Below are 26,224 nucleotides of genomic sequence, written 5' to 3'. Positions count from 1 at the left end.
CTGACAAGATAGGAAAATTGATCTCCTTCCATTACAAGAAAAATTGATCTTCCATTCTGAATGAATCAAATTTGTTGCTGATAAACATCTTATTTAAACCATACGTACTCATGTAATTGACTCGGTTTTTAGCATATAAATGAGAAACCTTAGATTAGGGAAAATGAATAATTATTTTTTTACATTAAGTCCATTTGTCAAGTACAATTTTAACCAAACTAATGGTACATCTGTTATGTTATAAATGTTTTTTATCAGAATGCAAATTATTTTGTATTAATTATTGCTTCTCCATTTATGTCTCAATATTTATAGGGTGTTTTACAGCTTCAGGGGGCCTAGGGAGGGGGAATACTGAAATTTGAGTGTTTTTGAAATTTGCATAGAACTTACTCTGCCATTATACTCTGCAGACATAGCGGAATAAGAGACCAAACTAATGCAGGATTTATAGTACAGTATATATAGATAGATTTTCTAGATTGGGATTGGAACTTTACAGTATGCATGCCCATATATATTTTAAAAAAAATCTATTTTATTTATCCATTTTCATTATTGTCCTTGACTCTATCTTACTGTCAGTAACTTCTAAAGACATTTTTATTATTCTGGTAAAGAACCCACACTACCATGTGGGTGGATTTGTGCCACGCCCCCGTATATGTCTAAGTGGCACTACTAGGAGGCATTTGATTGGTCCATTCTGTGAACTTTGCACCAGTCACGGTCCTCGTTCTTGAGCTCATTTGAGGCATCCGTTGCACATGTAAACAGATGGCTACCGGTAGCGGAGGGTTGCTCTCCGTGGATTTTGAAGTTATCGGGAAAGTACAAGGTGAGACAGTCTGCATGATTTTTATAAAAACGATGTTATTTGATTCAGTGTTGTAGCAGTATGGTAAACTGGACGAAAGTACGCCGATACGCTGGTAAATATAACCAAGTTGATTTTTTTCCAGTAGACCTGTTGTAGGCCCCGTGATGTGTTGTTTTGATGCTGGACGCTTTCGTTTACTTATGAATCAATTACTTCTCAATATACATTTTCATTTTCAGTAACTTAGCAATCACGGGGCCTAATTAATACTCTTCTTGGTGTAAAATTAACTTTTAGAAAACGTCTCCCGACACGTTTTTAATGTTGTTTTTATCACAGGGGCTTGGCACGATTTTCCAAATGATAGTCCATATATACATATATATATGTATATAGTATATACATATATATATGGACTATCATTTGGAAAATCGTGCCAAGCCCCTGTGGTTTTTATATCAACTCGCAGTAAAGTGTCACCATTATATAAGCTCCAGAACATGCTATCTGTCCAATATTGGATGTTCTTATCTAAATACTTTACTAAAATAAATCTTGGGTATGTAAGGCTCAAGATTATAAAGTTAATTTGTTCAAATAAATGACCCTAGGTGCAATTCATTCAAAATGTTAATTGAATTAAAAGTTACATATTAATATAAGCTTATATGAATCAATCATATACAACACAAGTTCTGATATCATATAGGAACAATAATGATAACAAACCCTCTAACCATTATAAAGTAGTGGAGAATGTGTTATCATGATTGTTTCAGTATAATATTAGAACCCATGCATCTGTGATGGATCCATGTATCTTGCATATATAGTTTGCTAGGGCAATTTGAGCTATATAAGATGTTCATACAAGGTTTAGTTTTATCAACATAATTCATACATGACCACAGACAGTGTATTTCTATAATATGCCTTCGGAAGGTTTGTATATTGATTTTTAATGTTTATTATTGGATTTAGAAATTAGAATATTCAGTTGATCATGAAAACTGTTCTTTTAGCACCCCACAGATTACATTGTAACCCACTAATACTGAACTTGTCTATAGTCTTATATGATAAAATTAGCTATAAATACCTATATAAAGAAACATAGATATTTCTGGCTAATCTTTCCATAGACATATCCTTTGTGGTTCAATCTTAGCTGTTAAAATAACGTCTATACTTTGAATTGACAGAAAAATTGATGCATTTATCTATGGAGAGTATACATTCTTGATAATATAGGTAGTAGTTATAGGTCCCATTGTTGACAGCTACAGAAAATAATTGGTATAATCGGGGTAGGTACGGAAACCTTTCTATTTTCTAAATAGACAATAGGAAGTTATATAGACAAGGAACCTTGACTTAAATATTCTTTCCCTTAAAATGGCCAAAACAACTTTAGGGTTGGCACAAAATACAGGGTGAAAAAGTGTTTGTTGGAACAGGTATTTTTTTAGGTCCAATATACCCGGGTAACTATTATTGTATCAAAATTATATTGATTTCCAGTTCATCACATTTAGATTAAAATGAAAATTTTATGAAAGCTAAATTTACCTTATACTTTATGGGATTTTTAAAAAAAAATTATGATAATACATTTATATAGATATTTTTTAATTTTGTGAAGGAACAAGTTGATGTGACTTAATTATTAAATATATAGTCTCTGTCACATAAGAGGATTGAGCATGTCTGTTGACTACATTGGTTAGAGCTGTTGATTATTTCGCGTAGACCCTGCTGAGGTTTGATTCCTCTCAGGGCACTTGGTAGGAATGTGTTTTTCCCTCTTTCACATAAGCATGAAAAAGTTACTAGTTATAAAATCAACCAAGAAGGAGATTTTTTGTAATACAATTGGGGATGTCTGAGAAAATTATAGGCTTTAGGCAAGCTCTATTTCCCCTTCACTGAAGTCCCCACACAAGCAGATCAATATATTGATGGACAAGATATAGGGACAATCCCAATGAATAGCACAACATTAGCCATGGATGGGCCACGCATGTAATTTAATTGACAAAATGTGAGATGTCTTCAGCTGATGCTTGCATTACACAACAGAAAAAAAAAACAATTGTAAAAAGCTAAAACCCAATGTGAACCACTACTGACTGTGGGAATCAGACTGACAGATTAAGTCTTATTGTAAAAGATTTCATTTCCTTTTTTACCATCCCCATCCAATTAGACGTCTGGTATTACTAGGAGGCGCTGGAGGAATGAGAAAACGCTATACACTATCGTATGGTGACTGATCAGTCGCCCACATAGGCTGTAAAGCTTCAGTGCTGTTGTACAATAACAAGTGTGTAAAATGTGAAGGTTCACTATAAAAACATGATGAGGCTGACAGTAAGATCCACACAGGGTTAGATACATCGCACCATTATTGATTCACGAATGCTTATGTCTCTTAAAGTGAATGAAAATAAAATATCTGTTTTGAATAAACACCATTAGGCTGTAAATCATCAGATTCATTGCACGACAAGACCTGTCAAGATATCATGGGGCGAATATCATCAGTACAATGTACATTAATGTACAGTAAGATCTGTCAAAATACAATATCAGTGGGCTACATAAACGTGTATATTGTACAGTATGACCTGTCTAAATACAACACTGGGCTACATAAACGTGTATATTGTACAGTTAGACCTGTCTAAATACAACACTGGGCTACATAACCATGTATATTGTACAGTGTGACCTGTCTAAATACAACACTGGGCTACATAACCATGTATATTGTACAGTGTGACCTGTCTAGATAGAACAACACTGGGCTACATAACCATGTATATTGTACAGTTAGACCTGTCTAAATACAACACTGGGCTACATAACCATGTATATTGTACAGTGTGACCTGTCTAAATACAACACTGGGCTACATAACCATGTATATTGTACAGTGTGACCTGTCTAGGTAGAACATCAGTGGGCTACATAACCATGTATATTGTACAAAGTTACCTGTCTAGGTAGAACAACACTGGACTACATAACCATGTACATTGTACAAAGTTACCTGTCTAGATAGAACAACACTGGGCTACATAACATGTATATTGAACAAAGTTACCTGTCTAGATAGAACAACACTGGGCTACATAACCATGTATATTGTACAGTTAGACCTGTCTAGATAGAACAACACTGGGCTACATAACCATGTATATTGTACAGTGTGACCTGTCTAGATAGAACAACACTGGGCTACATAACCATGCATATTGTACAAAGTTACCTGTCTAGATAGAACAACACTGGGCTACATAACCATGTATATTGTACAAAGTTACCTGTCTAGATAGAACAACACTGGGCTACATAACCATGTATATTGTACAGTATGACCTGTCTAGATAGAACAACACTGGGCTACATAACCATGTATATTGTACAAAGTTACCTGTCTAGATGGAACAACACTGGACTACATAACCATGTATATTGTACAAAGTTACCTGTCTAGATAGAACAACACTGGGCTACATAACCATGTATATTGTACAGTGTGACCTGTCTAGATAGAACAACACTGGGCTACATAACCATGTATATTGTACAAAGTTACCTGTCTAGATAGAACATCAGTGGGCTACATAACCATGTATATTGTACAGTGTGACCTGTCTAGATAGAACAACACTGGGCTACATAACATGTATATTGTACAAAGTTACCTGTCTAGATAGAACAACACTGGGCTACATAACCATGTATATTGTACAGTATGACCTGTCTAGATAGAACAACACTGGACTACATAACCATGTATATTGTACAAAGTTACCTGTCTAGATAGAACAACACTGGGCTACATAACCATGTATATTGTACAGTATGACCTGTCTAGATAGAACAACACTGGACTACATAACCATGTATATTGTACAGTATGACCTGTCTAGATAGAACAACACTGGACTACATAACCATGTATATTGTACAGTGTGACCTGTCTAGATAGAACAACACTGGGCTACATAACATGTATATTGTACAAAGTTACCTGTCTAGATAGAACAACACTGGGCTACATAACCATGTATATTGTACAAAGTTACCTGTCTAGATAGAACAACACTGGACTACATAACCCTGTATATTGTACAGTATGACCTGTCTAGATAGAACAACACTGGGCTACATAACCATGTATATTGTACAGTGTGACCTGTCTAGATAGAACAACACTGGGCTACATAACATGTATATTGTACAGTGTGACCTGTCTAGATAGAACAACACTGGGCTACATAACATGTATATTGAACGAAGTTACCTGTCTAGATAGAACAACACTGGGCTATTGAACAAAGTTACCTTTCTAGATAGAACAACACTGGGCTATAAACTGTAAATTGTACAGTACGACCTTTCAATATACAACACCACTGGGCTACATAACTGTTTATTACATAATGCGTTTTATTTTCCTTAACTATATGCATAAGGTTTAATATGAAATATTGCACAACTAAAATGACTATTGCATGTGACCGTGCAAACTATTGAACACCTATGACATTTCAGAATTTAATCCTACCTTTTCAAGCATCTTAAGTCACTCATATGTCAACACTGCCAGACGACTCTAGGCCTACATGAAAGTCAAGATTTCAGTGATTCTTATTGTGTTTTAGTGATTATGTAATGAAACAAGTATATGATGGAATAGTCCAGAATATTTGACATGAGGTACTGGTAAGCGACTGCTGTTCTCTTGCACAGATACCCATGATATATTTGTATATTATTGAACAGTTAGACCTATCTAAATACAACACGGCTGGGCTACATAACTGTGTTTAATGTCCATCGAGACCTATTTAAATACAACACCTCTGGGCTACATAACTGTATAATGTACATCAAGACCTATCTAAATACAACACGGCTGGGCTACATAACTGTATAATATACATCAAGACCTATCTAAATACAACACGGCTGGGCTACATAACTGTATAATGTCCATCAAGACCTATCTAAATACAACACCTCTGGGCTACATAACTGTATAATGTACATCAAGACCTATCTAAATACAACACCTCTGGGCTACATAACTGTATAATGTACATCAAGACCTATCTAAATACAACACCTCTGGGCTACACAACTGTATAATGTCCATCGAGACCTATCTAAATACAACACCTCTGGGCTACATAACTGTATAATGTCCATCAAGACCTATCTAAATACAACACCTCTGGGCTACACAACTGTATAATGTCCATCAAGACCTATCTAAATACAACACCTCTGGGCTACATAACTGTATAATGTACATCAAGACCTATCTAAATACAACACCTCTGGGCTACATAACTGTATAATGTACATCAAGACCTATCTAAATACAACACGGCTGGGCTACATAACTGTATAATGTCCAAGACCTATCTAAATACAACACGGCTGGGCTACATAACTGTATAATGTCCATCAAGACCTATCTAAATACAACACCTCTGGGCTACATAACTGTATAATGTCCAAGACCTATCTAAATACAACACGGCTGGGCTACATAACTGTATAATGTCCAAGACCTATCTAAATACAACACCTCTGGGCTACATAACTGTATAATGTACATCAAGACCTATCTAAATACAACACGGCTGGGCTACATAACTGTATAATGTACATCAAGACCTATCTAAATACAACACCTCTGGGCTACATAACTGTATAATGTACATCAAGACCTATCTAAATACAACACCTCTGGGCTACATAACTGTATAATGTACATCAAGACCTATCTAAATACAACACCTCTGGGCTACACAACTGTATAATGTCCATCAAGACCTATCTAAATACAACACGGCTGGGCTACACAACTGTATAATGTACATCAAGACCTATCTAAATACAACACCTCTGGACTACATAACTGTATAATGTACATCAAGACCTATCTAAATACAACACGGCTGGGCTACATAACTGTATAATGTCCAAGACCTATCTAAATACAACACGGCTGGGCTACACAACTGTATAATGTACATCAAGACCTATCTAAATACAACACCTCTGGACTACATAACTGTATAATGTACATCAAGACCTATCTAAATACAACACCTCTGGGCTACATAACTGTATAATGTACATCAAGACCTATCTAAATACAACACCTCTGGGCTACACAACTGTATAATGTCCATCAAGACCTATCTAAATACAACACCTCTGGACTACATAACTGTGTATAATGTCCAAGACCTATCTAAATACAACACCTCTGGGCTACACAACTGTATAATGTACATCAAGACCTATCTAAATACAACACCTCTGGACTACATAACTGTGTATAATGTCCATCAAGACCTATCTAAATACAACATCTCTGGGCTACATAACTGTATAATGTCCAAGACCTATCTAAATACAACACCTCTGGGCTACACAACTGTATAATGTCCATCAAGACCTATCTAAATACAACATCTCTGGGCTACATAACTGTATAATGTCCAAGACCTATCTAAATACAACACCTCTGGGCTACATAACTGTATAATGTCCAAGACCTATCTAAATACAACATGGCTGGGCTACACAACTGTATAATGTCCATCAAGACCTATCTAAATACAACACGGCTGGGCTACATAACTGTATAATGTACATCAAGACCTATCTAAATACAACACCTCTGGGCTACATAACTGTATAATGTACATCAAGACCTATCTAAATACAACACCTCTGGACTACATAACTGTATAATGTACATCAAGACCTATCTAAATACAACACCTCTGGGCTACACAACTGTATAATGTCCATCAAGACCTATCTAAATACAACACCTCTGGGCTACACAACTGTATAATGTCCATCAAGACCTATCTAAATACAACACGGCTGGGCTACATAACTGTGTATAATGTCCATTAAGACCTATCTAAATACAACACCTCTGGACTACATAACTGTATAATGTACATCAAGACCTATCTAAATACAACACCTCTGGACTACATAACTGTATAATGTCCATTAAGACCTATCTAAATACAACACCTCTGGACTACATAACTGTATAATGTACATCAAGACCTATCTAAATACAACACCTCTGGGCTACATAACTGTATAATGTACATCAAGACCTATCTAAATACAACACGGCTGGGCTACATAACTGTGTATAATGTCCATCAAGACCTATCTAAATACAACATCTCTGGGCTACACAACTGTATAATGTCCATCAAGACCTATCTAAATACAACACCTCTGGGCTACATAACTGTGTATAATGTCCATCAAGACCTATCTAAATACAACACCTCTGGGCTACATAACTGTATAATGTACATCAAGACCTATCTAAATACAACATGGCTGGGCTACATAACTGTATAATGTCCATCAAGACCTATCTAAACACAACACCTCTGGGCTACATAACTGTATAATGTACATCAAGACCTATCTAAATACAACACGGCTGGGCTACATAACTGTATAATGTCCAAGACCTATCTAAATACAACACCTCTGGGCTACACAACTGTATAATGTCCATCAAGACCTATCTAAATACAACACCTCTGGGCTACATAACTGTGTATAATGTCCATCAAGACCTATCTAAATACAACACGGCTGGGCTACATAACTGTATAATGTCCATCAAGACCTATCTAAATACAACACGGCTGGGCTACATAACTGTATAATGTACATCAAGACCTATCTAAATACAACATCTCTGGGCTACACAACTGTGTATAATGTACATCAAGACCTATCTAAATACAACACGGCTGGGCTACATAACTGTATAATGTCCATCAAGACCTATCTAAATACAACACCTCTGGACTACACAACTGTATAATGTCCATCAAGACCTATCTAAATACAACACCTCTGGGCTACACAACTGTATAATGTCCATCAAGACCTATCTAAATACAACACCTCTGGGCTACATAACTGTATAATGTACATCAAGACCTATCTAAATACAACACCTCTGGGCTACACAACTGTATAATGTCCATCAAGACCTATCTAAATACAACACCTCTGGGCTACATAACTGTATAATGTACATCAAGACCTATCTAAATACAACACTTCTGGGCTACATAACTGTATAATGTACATCAAGACCTATCTAAATACAACACGGCTGGGCTACATAACTGTATAATGTACATCAAGACCTATCTAAACATAACACCTCTGGACTACATAACTGTATAATGTACATCAAGACCTATCTAAATACAACACCTCTGGACTACACAACTGTATAATGTACATCAAGACCTATCTAAATACAACACCTCTGGGCTACATAACTGTATAATGTACATCAAGACCTATCTAAATACAACACGGCTGGGCTACATAACTGTATAATGTACATCAAGACCTATCTAAACACAACACCTCTGGACTACATAACTGTATAATGTACATCAAGACCTATCTAAATACAACACCTCTGGACTACACAACTGTATAATGTACATCAAGACCTATCTAAACACAACACCTCTGGACTACATAACTGTGTATAATGTCCATCAAGACCTATCTAAACACAACACCTCTGGACTACATAACTGTGTATAATGTCCATCAAGACCTATCTAAATACAACATCTCTGGGCTACACAACTGTATAATATACATCAAGACCTATCTAAATACAACACCTCTGGGCTACATAACTGTATAATGTACATCAAGACCTATCTAAATACAACACCTCTGGGCTACACAACTGTGTATAATGTACATCAAGACCTATCTAAATACAACACGGCTGGGCTACATAACTGTGTATAATGTCCATCAAGACCTATCTAAATACAACACGGCTGGGCTACACAACGGTATAATGTCCCAAGACCTATCTAAATACAACACCTCTGGACTACATAACTGTATAATGTACATCAAGACCTATCTAAATACAACATCTCTGGGCTACACAACTGTATAATGTACATCAAGACCTATCTAAATACAACACCTCTGGGCTACATAACTGTGTATAATGTCCATCAAGACCTATCTAAATACAACACCTCTGGGCTACACAACTGTATAATATACATCAAGACCTATCTAAATACAACACCTCTGGGCTACATAACTGTATAATGTCCATCAAGACCTATCTAAATACAACACGGCTGGGCTACACAACTGTATAATGTCCATCAAGACCTATCTAAATACAACACCTCTGGGCTACATAACTGTATAATGTACATCAAGACCTATCTAAATACAACACCTCTGGGCTACATAACTGTATAATGTACATCAAGACCTATCTAAATACAACACCTCTGGGCTACATAACTGTGTATAATGTCCATCAAGACCTATCTAAATACAACACCTCTGGGCTACATAACTGTATAATGTACATCAAGACCTATCTAAATACAACATCTCTGGGCTACACAACTGTATAATGTCCATCAAGACCTATCTAAATACAACACCTCTGGGCTACATAACTGTATAATGTACATCAAGACCTATCTAAATACAACACGGCTGGGCTACATAACTGTATAATGTCCAAGACCTATCTAAATACAACACCTCTGGGCTACACAACTGTATAATGTACATCAAGACCTATCTAAATACAACACCTCTGGGCTACACAACTGTATAATGTCCATCAAGACCTATCTAAATACAACACCTCTGGGCTACACAACTGTATAATGTCCATCGAGACCTATCTAAATACAACACGGCTGGGCTACATAACTGTATAATGTACATCAAGACCTATCTAAACACAACACCTCTGGGCTACATAACTGTATAATGTACATCAAGACCTATCTAAATACAACACCTCTGGGCTACATAACTGTATAATGTCCATCAAGACCTATCTAAATACAACACCTCTGGGCTACATAACTGTATAATGTATATCAAGACCTATCTAAATACAACACCTCTGGGCTACATAACTGTATATAATGTCCATCAAGACCTATCTAAATACAACATCTCTGGGCTACACAACTGTATAATGTACATCAAGACCTATCTAAATACAACACGGCTGGGCTACATAACTGTATAATGTACATCAAGACCTATCTAAATACAACACCTCTGGGCTACATAACTGTGTATAATGTCCATCAAGACCTATCTAAATACAACACCTCTGGGCTACATAACTGTATAATGTACATCAAGACCTATCTAAATACAACACCTCTGGGCTACATAACTGTATAATGTCCATCAAGACCTATCTAAATACAACACCTCTGGGCTACATAACTGTATAATGTACATCAAGACCTATCTAAATACAACACGGCTGGGCTACATAACTGTATAATGTCCAAGACCTATCTAAATACAACACCTCTGGGCTACACAACTGTATAATGTCCATCAAGACCTATCTAAATACAACACGGCTGGGCTACACAACTGTATAATGTCCATCAAGACCTATCTAAATACAACACCTCTGGGCTACATAACTGTATAATGTCCATCAAGACCTATCTAAATACAACACCTCTGGGCTACATAACTGTATAATGTCCATCAAGACCTATCTAAATACAACACCTCTGGGCTACATAACTGTGTATAATGTCCATCAAGACCTATCTAAATACAACACCTCTGGGCTACATAACTGTATAATGTACATCAAGACCTATCTAAATACAACACGGCTGGGCTACACAACTGTATAATGTACATCAAGACCTATCTAAATACAACACCTCTGGGCTACACAACTGTATAATGTACATCAAGACCTATCTAAATACAACACCTCTGGGCTACATAACTGTATAATGTCCAAGACCTATCTAAATACAACACCTCTGGGCTACATAACTGTATAATGTACATCAAGACCTATCTAAATACAACACCTCTGGGCTACACAACTGTATAATGTCCATCAAGACCTATCTAAATACAACACCTCTGGGCTACATAACTGTATAATGTACATCAAGACCTATCTAAATACAACACGGCTGGGCTACATAACTGTGTATAATGTACATCAAGACCTATCTAAATACAACATCTCTGGGCTACATAACTGTATAATGTCCATCGAGACCTATCTAAATACAACACCTCTGGGCTACACAACTGTATAATGTCCATCAAGACCTATCTAAATACAACACCTCTGGGCTACATAACTGTATAATGTACATCAAGACCTATCTAAATACAACACCTCTGGGCTACATAACTGTATAATGTCCAAGACCTATCTAAATACAACACGGCTGGGCTACACAACTGTATAATGTCCATCAAGACCTATCTAAATACAACACCTCTGGGCTACACAACTGTATAATGTCCATCAAGACCTATCTAAATACAACACGGCTGGGCTACACAACTGTATAATGTACATCAAGACCTATCTAAATACAACACCTCTGGGCTACATAACTGTATAATGTCCAAGACCTATCTAAATACAACACGGCTGGGCTACATAACTGTATAATGTACATCAAGACCTATCTAAATACAACACCTCTGGGCTACATAACTGTATAATGTACATCAAGACCTATCTAAATACAACACGGCTGGGCTACATAACTGTATAATGTACATCAAGACCTATCTAAATACAACACCTCTGGGCTACATAACTGTATAATGTCCATCAAGACCTATCTAAATACAACACCTCTGGGCTACATAACTGTATAATGTACATCAAGACCTATCTAAATACAACACGGCTGGGCTACACAACTGTATAATGTCCAAGACCTATCTAAATACAACACGGCTGGGCTACACAACTGTATAATGTCCATCAAGACCTATCTAAATACAACACGGCTGGACTACATAACTGTATAATGTCCATCAAGACCTATCTAAATACAACATCTCTGGGCTACATAACTGTATAATGTACATCAAGACCTATCTAAATACAACACCTCTGGGCTACATAACTGTATAATGTCCATCAAGACCTATCTAAATACAACATCTCTGGGCTACACAACTGTATAATGTCCATCAAGACCTATCTAAATACAACACGGCTGGGCTACATAACTGTATAATGTCCCAAGACCTATCTAAATACAACACCTCTGGGCTACACAACTGTATAATGTCCATCAAGACCTATCTAAATACAACACGGCTGGACTACATAACTGTATAATGTCCATCAAGACCTATCTAAATACAACATCTCTGGGCTACATAACTGTATAATGTCCATCAAGACCTATCTAAATACAACATCTCTGGGCTACACAACTGTATAATATACATCAAGACCTATCTAAATACAACACGGCTGGGCTACATAACTGTGTATAATGTCCATCAAGACCTATCTAAATACAACATCTCTGGGCTACACAACTGTATAATATACATCAAGACCTATCTAAATACAACACGGCTGGGCTACATAACTGTGTATAATGTCCATCAAGACCTATCTAAATACAACATCTCTGGGCTACACAACTGTATAATATACATCAAGACCTATCTAAATACAACACGGCTGGGCTACATAACTGTGTATAATGTCCATCAAGACCTATCTAAATACAACACGGCTGGGCTACACAACGGTATAATGTCCCAAGACCTATCTAAATACAACACCTCTGGGCTACATAACTGTATAATGTCCAAGACCTATCTAAATACAACACGGCTGGGCTACATAACTGTATAATGTACATCAAGACCTATCTAAATACAACACGGCTGGGCTACATAACTGTATAATGTCCCAAGACCTATCTAAATACAACACCTCTGGGCTACATAACTGTATAATGTCCAAGACCTATCTAAATACAACACGGCTGGGCTACATAACTGTATAATGTACATCAAGACCTATCTAAATACAACATCTCTGGGCTACACAACTGTATAATGTACATCAAGACCTATCTAAATACAACACCTCTGGGCTACACAACTGTATAATGTCCATCAAGACCTATCTAAATACAACACCTCTGGGCTACACAACTGTATAATGTACATCAAGACCTATCTAAATACAACACCTCTGGGCTACACAACTGTATAATGTCCATCAAGACCTATCTAAATACAACATCTCTGGGCTACATAACTGTATAATGTCCATCGAGACCTATCTAAATACAACACCTCTGGGCTACACAACTGTATAATGTCCTTCGAGACCTATCTAAATACAACACCTCTGGGCTACACAACTGTATAATGTCCATCAAGACCTATCTAAATACAACACCTCTGGACTACATAACTGTATAATGTACATCAAGACCTATCTAAATACAACACCTCTGGGCTACATAACTGTATAATGTACATCAAGACCTATCTAAATACAACACCTCTGGGCTACATAACTGTATAATGTCCATCAAGACCTATCTAAATACAACACCTCTGGGCTACATAACTGTATAATGTCCATCAAGACCTATCTAAATACAACACCTCTGGGCTACATAACTGTGTATAATGTCCATCAAGACCTATCTAAATACAACACCTCTGGGCTACATAACTGTATAATGTCCAAGACCTATCTAAATACAACACGGCTGGGCTACATAACTGTATAATGTACATCAAGACCTATCTAAATACAACACCTCTGGGCTACATAACTGTATAATGTCCAAGACCTATCTAAATACAACACGGCTGGGCTACATAACTGTATAATGTACATCAAGACCTATCTAAATACAACATCTCTGGGCTACACAACTGTATAATGTACATCAAGACCTATCTAAATACAACATCTCTGGGCTACACAACTGTATAATGTACATCAAGACCTATCTAAATACAACACGGCTGGGCTACACAACTGTATAATGTCCATCAAGACCTATCTAAATACAACACCTCTGGGCTACACAACTGTATAATGTCCATCAAGACCTATCTAAATACAACACGGCTGGGCTACACAACTGTATAATGTCCATCAAGACCTATCTAAATACAACACCTCTGGGCTACATAACTGTATAATGTACATCAAGACCTATCTAAATACAACACGGCTGGGCTACATAACTGTATAATGTCCATCAAGACCTATCTAAATACAACACCTCTGGGCTACATAACTGTATATAATGTCCATCAAGACCTATCTAAACACAACACCTCTGGGCTACATAACTGTGTATAATGTCCATCAAGACCTATCTAAATACAACACGGCTGGGCTACATAACTGTGTATAATGTACATCAAGACCTATCTAAATACAACACGGCTGGGCTACATAACTGTATAATGTACATCAAGACCTATCTAAATACAACACCTCTGGGCTACACAACTGTATAATGTACATCAAGACCTATCTAAATACAACACGGCTGGGCTACATAACTGTATAATGTACATCAAGACCTATCTAAATACAACACCTCTGGGCTACATAACTGTATAATGTACATCAAGACCTATCTAAATACAACACGGCTGGGCTACATAACTGTATAATGTACATCAAGACCTATCTAAATACAACACGGCTGGGCTACACAACTGTATAATGTCCATCAAGACCTATCTAAATACAACACGGCTGGGCTACACAACTGTATAATGTCCATCAAGACCTATCTAAATACAACACGGCTGGGCTACACAACTGTATAATGTCCATCAAGACCTATCTAAATACAACACCTCTGGGCTACACAACTGTATAATGTCCATCAAGACCTATCTAAATACAACACCTCTGGGCTACATAACTGTATAATGTCCATCAAGACCTATCTAAATACAACACCTCTGGGCTACATAACTGTATAATGTACATCAAGACCTATCTAAATACAACACCTCTGGGCTACATAACTGTATATAATGTCCATCAAGACCTATCTAAATACAACACGGCTGGGCTACATAACTGTGTATAATGTACATCAAGACCTATCTAAATACAACACGGCTGGGCTACATAACTGTATAATGTCCATCAAGACCTATCTAAATACAACACCTCTGGGCTACATAACTGTATATAATGTCCATCAAGACCTATCTAAATACAACACGGCTGGGCTACACAACTGTATAATGTCCATCAAGACCTATCTAAATACAACACCTCTGGGCTACATAACTGTATATAATGTCCATCAAGACCTATCTAAATACAACACCTCTGGGCTACACAACTGTATAATGTCCATCAAGACCTATCTAAATACAACACGGCTGGACTACATAACTGTATAATGTCCATCAAGACCTATCTAAATACAACACGGCTGGGCTACATAACTGTATAATGTACATCAAGACCTATCTAAATACAACACCTCTGGGCTACATAACTGTGTATAATGTACATCAAGACCTATCTAAATACAACACCTCTGGGCTACATAACTGTGTTTATTGAACAATGAGACCTGCCTGAATTTTGTACATGTATATAGAATTTACAACAAAACTTTTCTAATTGAACACAACCAGGCACCATTTTAAAAATTTACAACCAAACCTTTCTAAATAGAACACAACCATGCCCCATTCTTATATAAAAAAAAAAATACAACAAAACCCGTCTTTAGTAGGACAGCACTGAATCATATGAAGGTGTGTTAAAATTGTAATACAACCAAGAGCTTCAGCTGTCAGCACTAGAACTGCTGTCTATGCTAATTGTTTTTACTTGTGTGGAATTAAAAATGAAATTGCCATCTTATGTTGTATTTATTTCAGGTGTTTTCTTTCGCAAGGTAAGCTGAAACTCTTTTTATCATTCAAATTTTGTAAGAGATGATTAAGGAAATTGGAAAGATGTTTTATTCAAAATCAATATAACTAGTTTATCTTATTATCACCATCTAAATCCGTTTGAATAAATCTATTAAGTATTTCAATACAATTGTACTACATTTATCTAACAATAATTCTGATCAACATATTTAGAATGATATCTTTGGATACACACTATAGATAACTTACAAGTATTTGATGGTTCAAGAATATTTTAAAAGATATTATTCATGTTACTGTCATCATTTATTAAAAAAATTAAGGAAAATTATGTAAATAATCAAGAATATTTTAAAACATGTTATTTATGTTACTGCCATCAATTATTAAATAAAAAAAATAGCATTTTAAAATGTTTTGTCTAAAGTTTGAGAGAGAGGGATGAAGGAAGGTAAAGCGGACATTGAAATACTGTATTTGTTGGCTAGAGTTTAACATCCTTGTTGCAAGTTTAACGTCCTTGCAACAGACAGGGACTCAAATGTGGACAGTGATATGCAGGAAACTAAATGGTAGATGATCCAAGTGGCATTATGCATTGAACATTGTATTTACATGTGAATGAAAACATCCAACTGTAGTCAAGAGTCTTAGATATGATGAAATACGTGCATGAATATTGACCTTCCCAAGTCAATACAAAGATAAATATCATGACAACCATATAAGTCTGTCTTCATTCCTATCAAAATTAAGCCGTTTAACCATATGAAGTGAGTTCCAATATGATTGAGTCCCCCAGATGTCTGCTTGGTAATTGAGTTATTTCTATAAGAATCCTGTAAGGCGATACTTTGTGTCGTGTATTACTATATCAATGTAATTACCTCCTCTGATACTGGCAGTATGACGTCAGAGCATATCATTTTGCACACAGCATGCAGAGCTGCAAATGTCACCAAAATTCTGCTAGCAGAAGATTTTCTTAAGGAGTTCTTGACATTTCATGGAGATTCAGGTTATTGTATAAGAATAGGAACATGCCAGATAATATTATTTTAGAAAGATGAAACATTTCAGATGTTTATCAAATCATGATTGGATTGATGATATCTTTTACCAGATGGAAATGTACCTAAATATAGAAAAAATAAATCAATATTGTTATTACACATGTATATTCTGTCAACATCAGTCTGGTGACAATGTTATATTTGTTTCAAAGTTTAAAGTTATTGATCAGCTGTTACTTAAAGAGAAGCCTTCACTGTTGCTCAGTTCATTTGGTATTCAAGGAGCATTTGGGTTTGAAGAAGTAGCACATGAATCATTCTAATAAAACTGGAATTGAATAAGGTTTCTGGAAACTCAGTTTTAAAAAGATGGCCATACCAGGTTTTCATCATTAGTAAACACCTCACTAAGTAATCAGATACCGGTACATAGTTGGTTCCTGAAATTATTTATATGGCTGGGAGAAAGGAGGAGGTTGTTAATTATTTTCAGGAAGAAAACAACTGGGTGTGAGAAGGCTGTTGATATACTCTCAAAAACTACATCCTGCGACTTTTATCATCTTATTATGATTACATTAACTGACAATTTAAAGTTGGATAAACATGCAATTTTCTTAATTTCAATGTGCATTTAGCTTTCATTGCTGTAAATTTCCATGCCTTTTTTTCAAAATCGCAATTCACAGTCCTCTTTGTATTATAATACATGTACATACATTGTTCTTCAAATCAAAACTATGATATTAGGCATGTTTCCATGGTGTGTTGCAGTATACACAGCAAAATGCAGCAAAGCGTGGCCTTGTAGGCTGGGTGCAGAACACAGAACGAGGCTCTGTTGTGGGGAAAATGCAGGGCCCAGAAAAAGATGTCAAAGACATGTAAGTGGTCAAGGTTCAGGATAGTTCAAGATTGATTGTGTATTGCAATGAAAAAATAATATAATGGCTAATGAATTATACACTGAAGTCTTTTATCTGTGAGTTGATGACCTTGAGAATTTCTGTATTAGTATTTTTTTTACATATTGGTGCATTGTACATTTCATTAACATATGACATAATATAATTTACATAGTAAAATAAATTACCATTTCTCTTAAGAGCAATCTGATAGATAGATAAATAAATAGTGAAATTCTGTGATGCAACTTGGTCTTGATTTTCAGAAGTGATGTTGGGTATGCCAGAGAATAATTCTTTTATAGTTCTATAGCTTCCACACTTTAAAATGTCATTTACAAAAGTGAAGTACCAGAAGTAGATCTGGTGGGGGGAAAAGGACTTCAAAATACTAAAATATAATAGATTCATCTGTCATACATTACAGAAAATATACGTTATGTTGATGTTAATTGTCATATTAAGAAATAGGTATTAAAAGAAACTTTTCTCTATCATTTAAGAGATTTAAACCTGTAGGTTATTTTTCTTCTCTGTTACTGTAGTGGATTTGGTATCAACAGATAATAAGGCACTTGTCATGATCAGTTTGTGAATGTTGTCTCCGTATGTAATTTAACATATTGGTAAATGTCATGGACTTCAGGCTAGCTGGGTAATGATTACATTATTGGTGTCCTGTCTGTCTGAGATCTCCTTTAGAGTGGTCCCCAGGGGGACACACCATGATGGGGGAGAGCTTTGGTGCCAACAAAAACAGATCAAAAGAGGACTTAAGGGAGGAATTTAGTAGACATAAGTCATGTGAGGCTGCACACCAACAGAACACTGAATATCATTAGTAAGAGAAAAAACAAGCAATAGACAGGGTCATTTAGGGGGGAAAACATACTAGGTTGATAGGGTAACACTCTCATAGATACAGCTAGTACACGAAAAGGGTGATGAGGAGGGATGTGTCTATTCCGGCACAGAAGATAGATGTTGTAAGTAGAGGCACACAACAAAAAAAAAAGGGTTTGTCTCACTAAATATTTACAACATCAATGGGTGGAGGATGGTTGTTGGTGTGTAGACATACTATGTAAAATTATTGTTGGAGAGGGGTGGTCTTCACATAAACAAAACATAGGAAGAAGGGTGGCCCGTATATGGACAAAATGTAGTGTAGGTGAGGGGTGGGCAGTTTATATAGACCAGGTGTAGGAGAGGGGAGGTCTGTAGAAAGAGGTGGTCAGTATATAGACAAACACAGAAGGGTGTAGGAGAGGGGAGGTCTGTATATAGACAAACACAGGAGGGTGTAGGAGAGGGGAGGTCTGTATATAGACAAACACAGGAGGGTGTAGGAGAGGGGAGGTCTGTATATAGACAAACACAGGAGGGTGTAGGAGAGGGGAGGTCTGTATATAGACAAACACAGGAGGGTGTAGGAGAGGGGAGGTCTGTATATAGACAAACACAGGAGGGTGTAGGAGAGGGGAGGTCTGTATATAGACAAACACAGGAGGGTGTAGGAGAGGGGAGGTCTGTATATAGGCAAACACAGGAGGGTGTAGGAGAGGGGAGGTCTGTATATAGACAAACACAGGAGGGTGTAGGAGAGGGGAGGTCTGTATATAGACAAACACAGGAGGGTGTAGGAGAGGGGAGGTCTGTATATAGACAAACATAGGAGGGTGTAGGAGAGGGGAGGTCTGTATATAGACAAACACAGGAGGGTGTAGGAGAGGGGAGGTCTGTATATAGACAAACACAGAAGGGTGTAGGAGAGGGGAGGTCTGTATATAGACAAACACAGGAGGGTGTAGGAGAGGGGAGGTCTGTATAAAGACAAACATTGGAGGGTGTAGGAGAGGGGAGGTCTGTATATAGACGAACACAGGAGGGTGTAGGAGAGGGGAGGTCTGTATAAAGACAAACATTGGAGGGTGTAGGAGAGGGGAGGTCTGTATATAGACAAACACAGGAGGGTGTAGGAGAGGGGAGGTCTGTATAAAGACAAACACAGGAGGGTGTAGGAGAGGGGAGATCTGTATATAGACAAACACAGGAGGGTGTAGGAGAGGGGAGATCTGTATATAGACAAACACAGGAGGGTGTAGGAGAGGGGAGATCTGTATATAGACTAACAGGCGGGTGTGGGAGAGGGGAGGTCTGTATAAAGACAAACACAGGAGGGTGTAGGAGAGGGGAGGTCTGTATATAGACAAACATAGGAGGGTGTAGGAGAGGGGAGGTCTGTATATAGACAAACACAGGAGGGTGTAGGAGAGGGGAGGTCTGTATATAGACAAACACAGAAGGGGTGTAGGAGAAGGGGAGGTCTGTATATAGACAAACACAGGAGGGTGTAGGAGAGGGGAGATCTGTATATAGACAAACACAGGAGGGTGTAGGAGAGGGGAGATCTGTATATAGACAAACACAGGAGGGTGTAGGAGAGGGGAGATCTGTATATAGACTAACAGGCGGGTGTGGGAGAGGGGAGGTCTGTATAAAGACAAACACAGGAGGGTGTAGGAGAGGGGAGGTCTGTATATAGACAAACACAGGAGGGTGTAGGAGAGGGGAGGTCTGTATATAGACAAACACAGGAGGGTGTAGGAGAGGGGAGGTCTGTATATAGACAAACATAGGAGGGTGTAGGAGAGGGGAGGTCTGTATATAGACAAACAGGAGGGTTTAGGAGAGGGGAGGTCTGTATATAGACAAACACAGAAGGGGTGTAGGAGAAGGGGAGGTCTGTATATAGACAAACACAGGAGGGTGTAGGAGAGGGGGGGGGGTCTGTATATAGACAAACACAGAAGGGGTGTAGGAGAAGGGGAGGTCTGTATATAGACAAACATATGAGGGTGTAGGAGAGGGGAGGTCTGTATATAGACAAACACAGGAGGGTGTAGGAGAGGGGAGGTCTGTATAAAGACAAACATATGAGGATGTAGGAGAGGGGAGGTCTGTATATAGACAAACACAGGAGGGTGTAGGAGAGGGTAGGTCTGTATATAGACAAACATAGGGGGGTGTAGGAGAGGGGAGATATGTATATAGACAAACACAGGAGGATGTAGGAGAGGGGAGGTCTGTATATAGACAAACACAGGAGGGTGTAGGAGAGGGGAGGTCTGTATATAGACAAACATAGGCGGGTGTAGGAGAGGGGTGGTCTGTATATAGACAAACACAGGAGGGTGTATGAGAGGGGAGGTCTGTATATAGACAAACACAGGAGGGTGTATGAGAGGGGAGGTCTGTATATAGACAAACACAGGAGGGTGTAGGAGAGGGGAGGTCTGTATAAAGACAAACACAGGAGGGTGTAGGAGAGGGGAGGTCTGTATATAGGCAAACACAGGAGGGTGTAGGAGAGGGAAGGTCTATATATAGACAAACACAGGAGGGTGTAGGAGAGGGGGAGATCTGTATAAAGACAAACATTGGAGGGCGTAGGAGAGGTAAGGTCTGTATATAGACAAACACAGGAGGGTGTAGGAGTGGGGAGATCTGTATATAGACAAACATATGAGGGTGTAGGAGAGGGGAGGTTTGTATATAGACAAACATAGGAGGGTGTAGGAGAGGGTAGGTCTGTATATAGACAAACATAGGAGGGTGTAGGAGAGGGGAGGTCTGTATATAAACAAACACGGGAGGGAGTAGGAGAAGGTGGTTTGTATATAGACAAACATAGGAGGGTGTATGAGAGGGGAGGTCTGTATATAGACAAGCACAGGAGGGTGTAGGAGAGGGGTGGTTTGTATAAAGACAAACATATGAGGGTGTAGGAGAGGGGAGATCTGTATATAGACAAACACATGAGGGTGTAGGAGAGGGGAGGTCTGTATATAGACAAACACAGGAGGGTGTCGGAGAGGGGAGATCTGTATATAGACAAACACAGGAGGGTGTAGGAGAGGGGTGGTTTGTATAAAGACAAACATATGAGGGTGTAGGAGAGGGGAGGTCTGTATATAGACAAACACAGGAGGGTGTCGGAGAGGGGAGGTCTGTATATAGACAAACACATGAGGGTGTAGGAGAGGGGAGGTCTGTATATAGACAAACATAGGAGGGTGTATGAGAGGGGAGGTCTGTATATAGACAAACACAGGAGGGTGTAGGAGAGGGGTGGTTTGTATAAAGACAAACATATGAGGGTGTAGGAGAGGGGAGATCTGTATATAGACAAACACATGAGGGTGTAGGAGAGGGGAGGTCTGTATATAGACAAACACAGGAGGGTGTCGGAGAGGGGAGGTCTGTATATAGACAAACACATGAGGGTGTAGGAGAGGGGAGATCTGTATCAAGATAAACACATGAGGGTGTAGGAGAGGGGAGATCTGTATATAGACAAACACAGGAGGGTGTAGGAGAGGGGTGGTTTGTATAAAGACAAACATATGAGGGTGTAGGAGAGGGGAGATCTGTATATAGACAAACACATGAGGGTGTAGGAGAGGGGAGGTCTGTATATAGACAAACACAGGAGGGTGTCGGAGAGGGGAGGTCTGTATATAGACAAACACATGAGGGTGTAGGAGAGGGGAGATCTGTATCAAGATAAACACATGAGGGTGTAGGAGAGGGGTGGTCTGTATATAGACAAACACAGGAGGGTGTAGGAGAGGGGTGGTTTGTATAAAGACAAACATATGAGGGTGTAGAAGAGGGGCAATCTGTATAAAGTCAAACACAGCAGGGTGTAGGAGAGGAGGGTGTAGGAAAGGGGTTGTCTGTATATAGACCACAGGTCCTAACCTCGTCTGGATGTATTAACAGACGAGGCTAGGACCTGTGTATATAGACATATGCAAACATAGAAGGGTTTAGGAGAGGGATGGTCTGTATAGGAGAGGGTTATATGTATATAGACAAAACATCCGGAGGGGGGCGAAGTTTTTAGTCAATGACATTTCTGATTCCCATAGACCAATTTTCTATGAAGATTTCAATTTAAAGTTCCTTGACTGCTCATATAGAAAAAAACCATAGGAGAGAATGACGGGGATTGCCCTCGTTAACAAAACATATGGTAAAAGACAGGAATAGATCCTATACAGGGATAATCCTCATAAACAAATGCATATGACAAATGGTAGAGTATGATAATTAGCCCAACAAGCAAATGTGTAAAAGAAGGGTAATTTGTACAAGGACAGTGAATGGAGTACATGGCCCTAATAAATCCCTTTTAGTTTTGTGTAGCAGATAAATTAGAAATATTTAGAAATAATTTTGAAATTGATGAATTTAATTAAATATTATACTTTATTCCAGGAAAAGATGGCTAAAGAAGACTGGTAGTCCGAAGTCAAGAATTGAGAGGTGCATTTTCAAAGATGAACAAGAAATAACGCAAAGAGGATTTAAGAGTTTTGAAATCATTAAATGATTATGGAATTCACAACATTTCGATTTAGAAGTACATGTATGTTGATAATATACGAGGACTACAGATTTCTGACATGGCTAACGACAGTTATACAGTGAACATGATATTTTATTTATTAGTAAAAAAAACATGTGTAACAAACAATGCCACTTTTGACTAAAGATGTCTGACGTGCCAGTGGAGTGATGAGATTATTTTTATGGAACTATTATATGGAGTAGGTACCAATATGGTGAAGTGATAGGCTGATATTTTATATATGCTAAGGACTACAGGCTTCCGACTGCCCATTACACAATTAATGTTACGTTGTGAAATAAATTGTTCTTCATGCTACTTATAGTATATCGTTGTCATCTAATCTATATCGGTGATCAATATATCCTGGTCCATGTATTACAACAGCTTTGATATATGTTTGAGTTATCTCCCTTTAATGTTCGAGTTTTTAAACTGCGGATGGATTCCTTAGATGAACTTTCCTACATCAATGTTGAACTATTTTGAAAAGAGATATAGCCACAGTGATTTAGAGTTGTACAAGATCTAGGTCTCTAGGATCAGGAACTTTGAAGAGGAGCCTTCGATCGTAAACTGCAAAGCTGTGCGCTTCGCTTAAATATTGTCATCAAAGTTTCATTCTAGATATATCGTGTTACATATCTGCAATGTGTGAACCACATGTACGTGGTTAGCTGTCTGGGCCCAGTTGTTCAAAAGGTGATTTACTTAATCACTTGATTAGTGAAAATCTCATTTCTCCTTTACTTCAAATCATATGTGTGTATATTCTTCAAAATCAGCAGGTAAGAAGAGATTGGTAGGTGTTATAGTTTCAGAACATTTTGACGAAATAGTTTTACCAGAAATGATTTTATCAAGATTTTGATTTTGTTGTTAAACTGATCACCTTTTGAACAACCGGGCCCTGGTCGCTTTCAAATGTTACAAGACGAACCAGTTGTTAGCCTGATGTCTGACCTTTCAAAATAACTAGTATAGAAAGCCAGTCAAGATTACGGTTTACCGTAACGAGCGACTCATTTTGTCTTGCATAAAAATGTAAAGACGTTCAAAATATATGATCCGCACCACAGGGGCTTGGCACGATTTTCCAAATGATGGTCCATATATATATGTATTATAGTGTCTCACTATAATACATATATATATGGACCATCATTTGGAAAATCGTGTGAAGCCCCTGTGATCCGCACGATTGCATAGATTCAGAGCTCTCGATTCGTGATGGCATGATGTAGGAATGTAGCCTTTTATATTCTAAAAAGTGGACTATATAGATTGGAAATATAGAATGTCACATAAGTTTAGATTAATTGGACAAAATACAAAAAGCCACGGATACAATGAGTATTTCACCCGGCACGAATCCCTATTGTAACTACCAGTATGCTATACAAGACGTGTGTGGACTTCTGGGCAGATTGCATTGGGCATTGGCGGGATTCAAGCGGTGTGATCTCGCATGGAGCCGAGGTTTTCGTTTTAATAAAACACAACAAACAAATGTAAAACAATAAGGACAAGTAGTTTTAACTTTATTTTTCTTTCTGGTCAGTAATTACTGACACTCGAGACATGTCCATTAAGTTGGGGATGTTACTAAATCTTCCATAGATCTTTGTGTGTTAAAACAGACAAACCACGACGCTATTTCATATCTTCCTAAAATTATTTATTTTTCATGGAATACCTACTTTAATATGTTTCACTCTAAATGACTCAAATTATCGAGTCGTAGAACAATATAATGCTTTAACACCGTGTACAATAGTTCCATGAGATCTAATTTTGTATCGCAAACATAAGTACAGCTCGTGTCGTGGTATAGAAAATTTTCTACACTTGTTCCGTGTTTTACAGCACTCCCTCTGCTTGGCTCCAGCCAAGTCGGCCAGAATTGGAAAAAAAAATGGCACAAATGCATAGAAAAACGGACACTACAACCTCGAAATTGCCGCATATTACCACACGTCATCACATTCATGTATATGCAAACATTGAAAAGTGGTCGTTGCACAATATTTTTTGACAAAAGGTCCGATGGTTTGAAATATACATCAAGTGAACGACGATGGGCCGACTCACCGAAGACAAAAACGTATTCCATTTCATTTCTGATATTGAATAATCCTTCTATTTTGGTGGCGGTCAGGTCATCTGACCTCACATGGTGCTGTATCTTTGTTTTTAAGTGATAGGATATTAATTTATGCGTATAAGATCAGTAATAGATTTAAAACCAACAAACACA

At 37.7% G+C, this 26,224-nt stretch overlaps 1 protein-coding gene across 1 annotated transcript; it reads left to right on the top strand.

Moving 5' to 3' along the window:
• The first annotated feature begins 729 nt into the window (after positions 1-729).
• Positions 730-24,291, top strand: LOC117323334 (acylphosphatase-1-like). Its single transcript, XM_033878482.1, has 4 exons — positions 730-838; positions 16,637-16,653; positions 18,421-18,530; positions 23,835-24,291. Exons 1-4 carry the CDS (start codon positions 778-780, stop codon positions 23,947-23,949), a joined length of 303 nt encoding a protein of 100 aa, XP_033734373.1. The 5' UTR covers positions 730-777; the 3' UTR covers positions 23,950-24,291.
• Positions 24,292-26,224: the final 1,933 nt, after the last annotated feature.

The sequence above is a fragment of the Pecten maximus genome, chromosome 3, assembly GCF_902652985.1.
Source record: "Pecten maximus chromosome 3, xPecMax1.1, whole genome shotgun sequence".
In the NCBI taxonomy this organism is placed as follows: Eukaryota; Metazoa; Mollusca; class Bivalvia; order Pectinida; family Pectinidae; genus Pecten; species Pecten maximus.
Note: the sequence above shows the minus strand (reverse complement) of the source record. Positions and strands in the feature narration are given on the sequence as shown.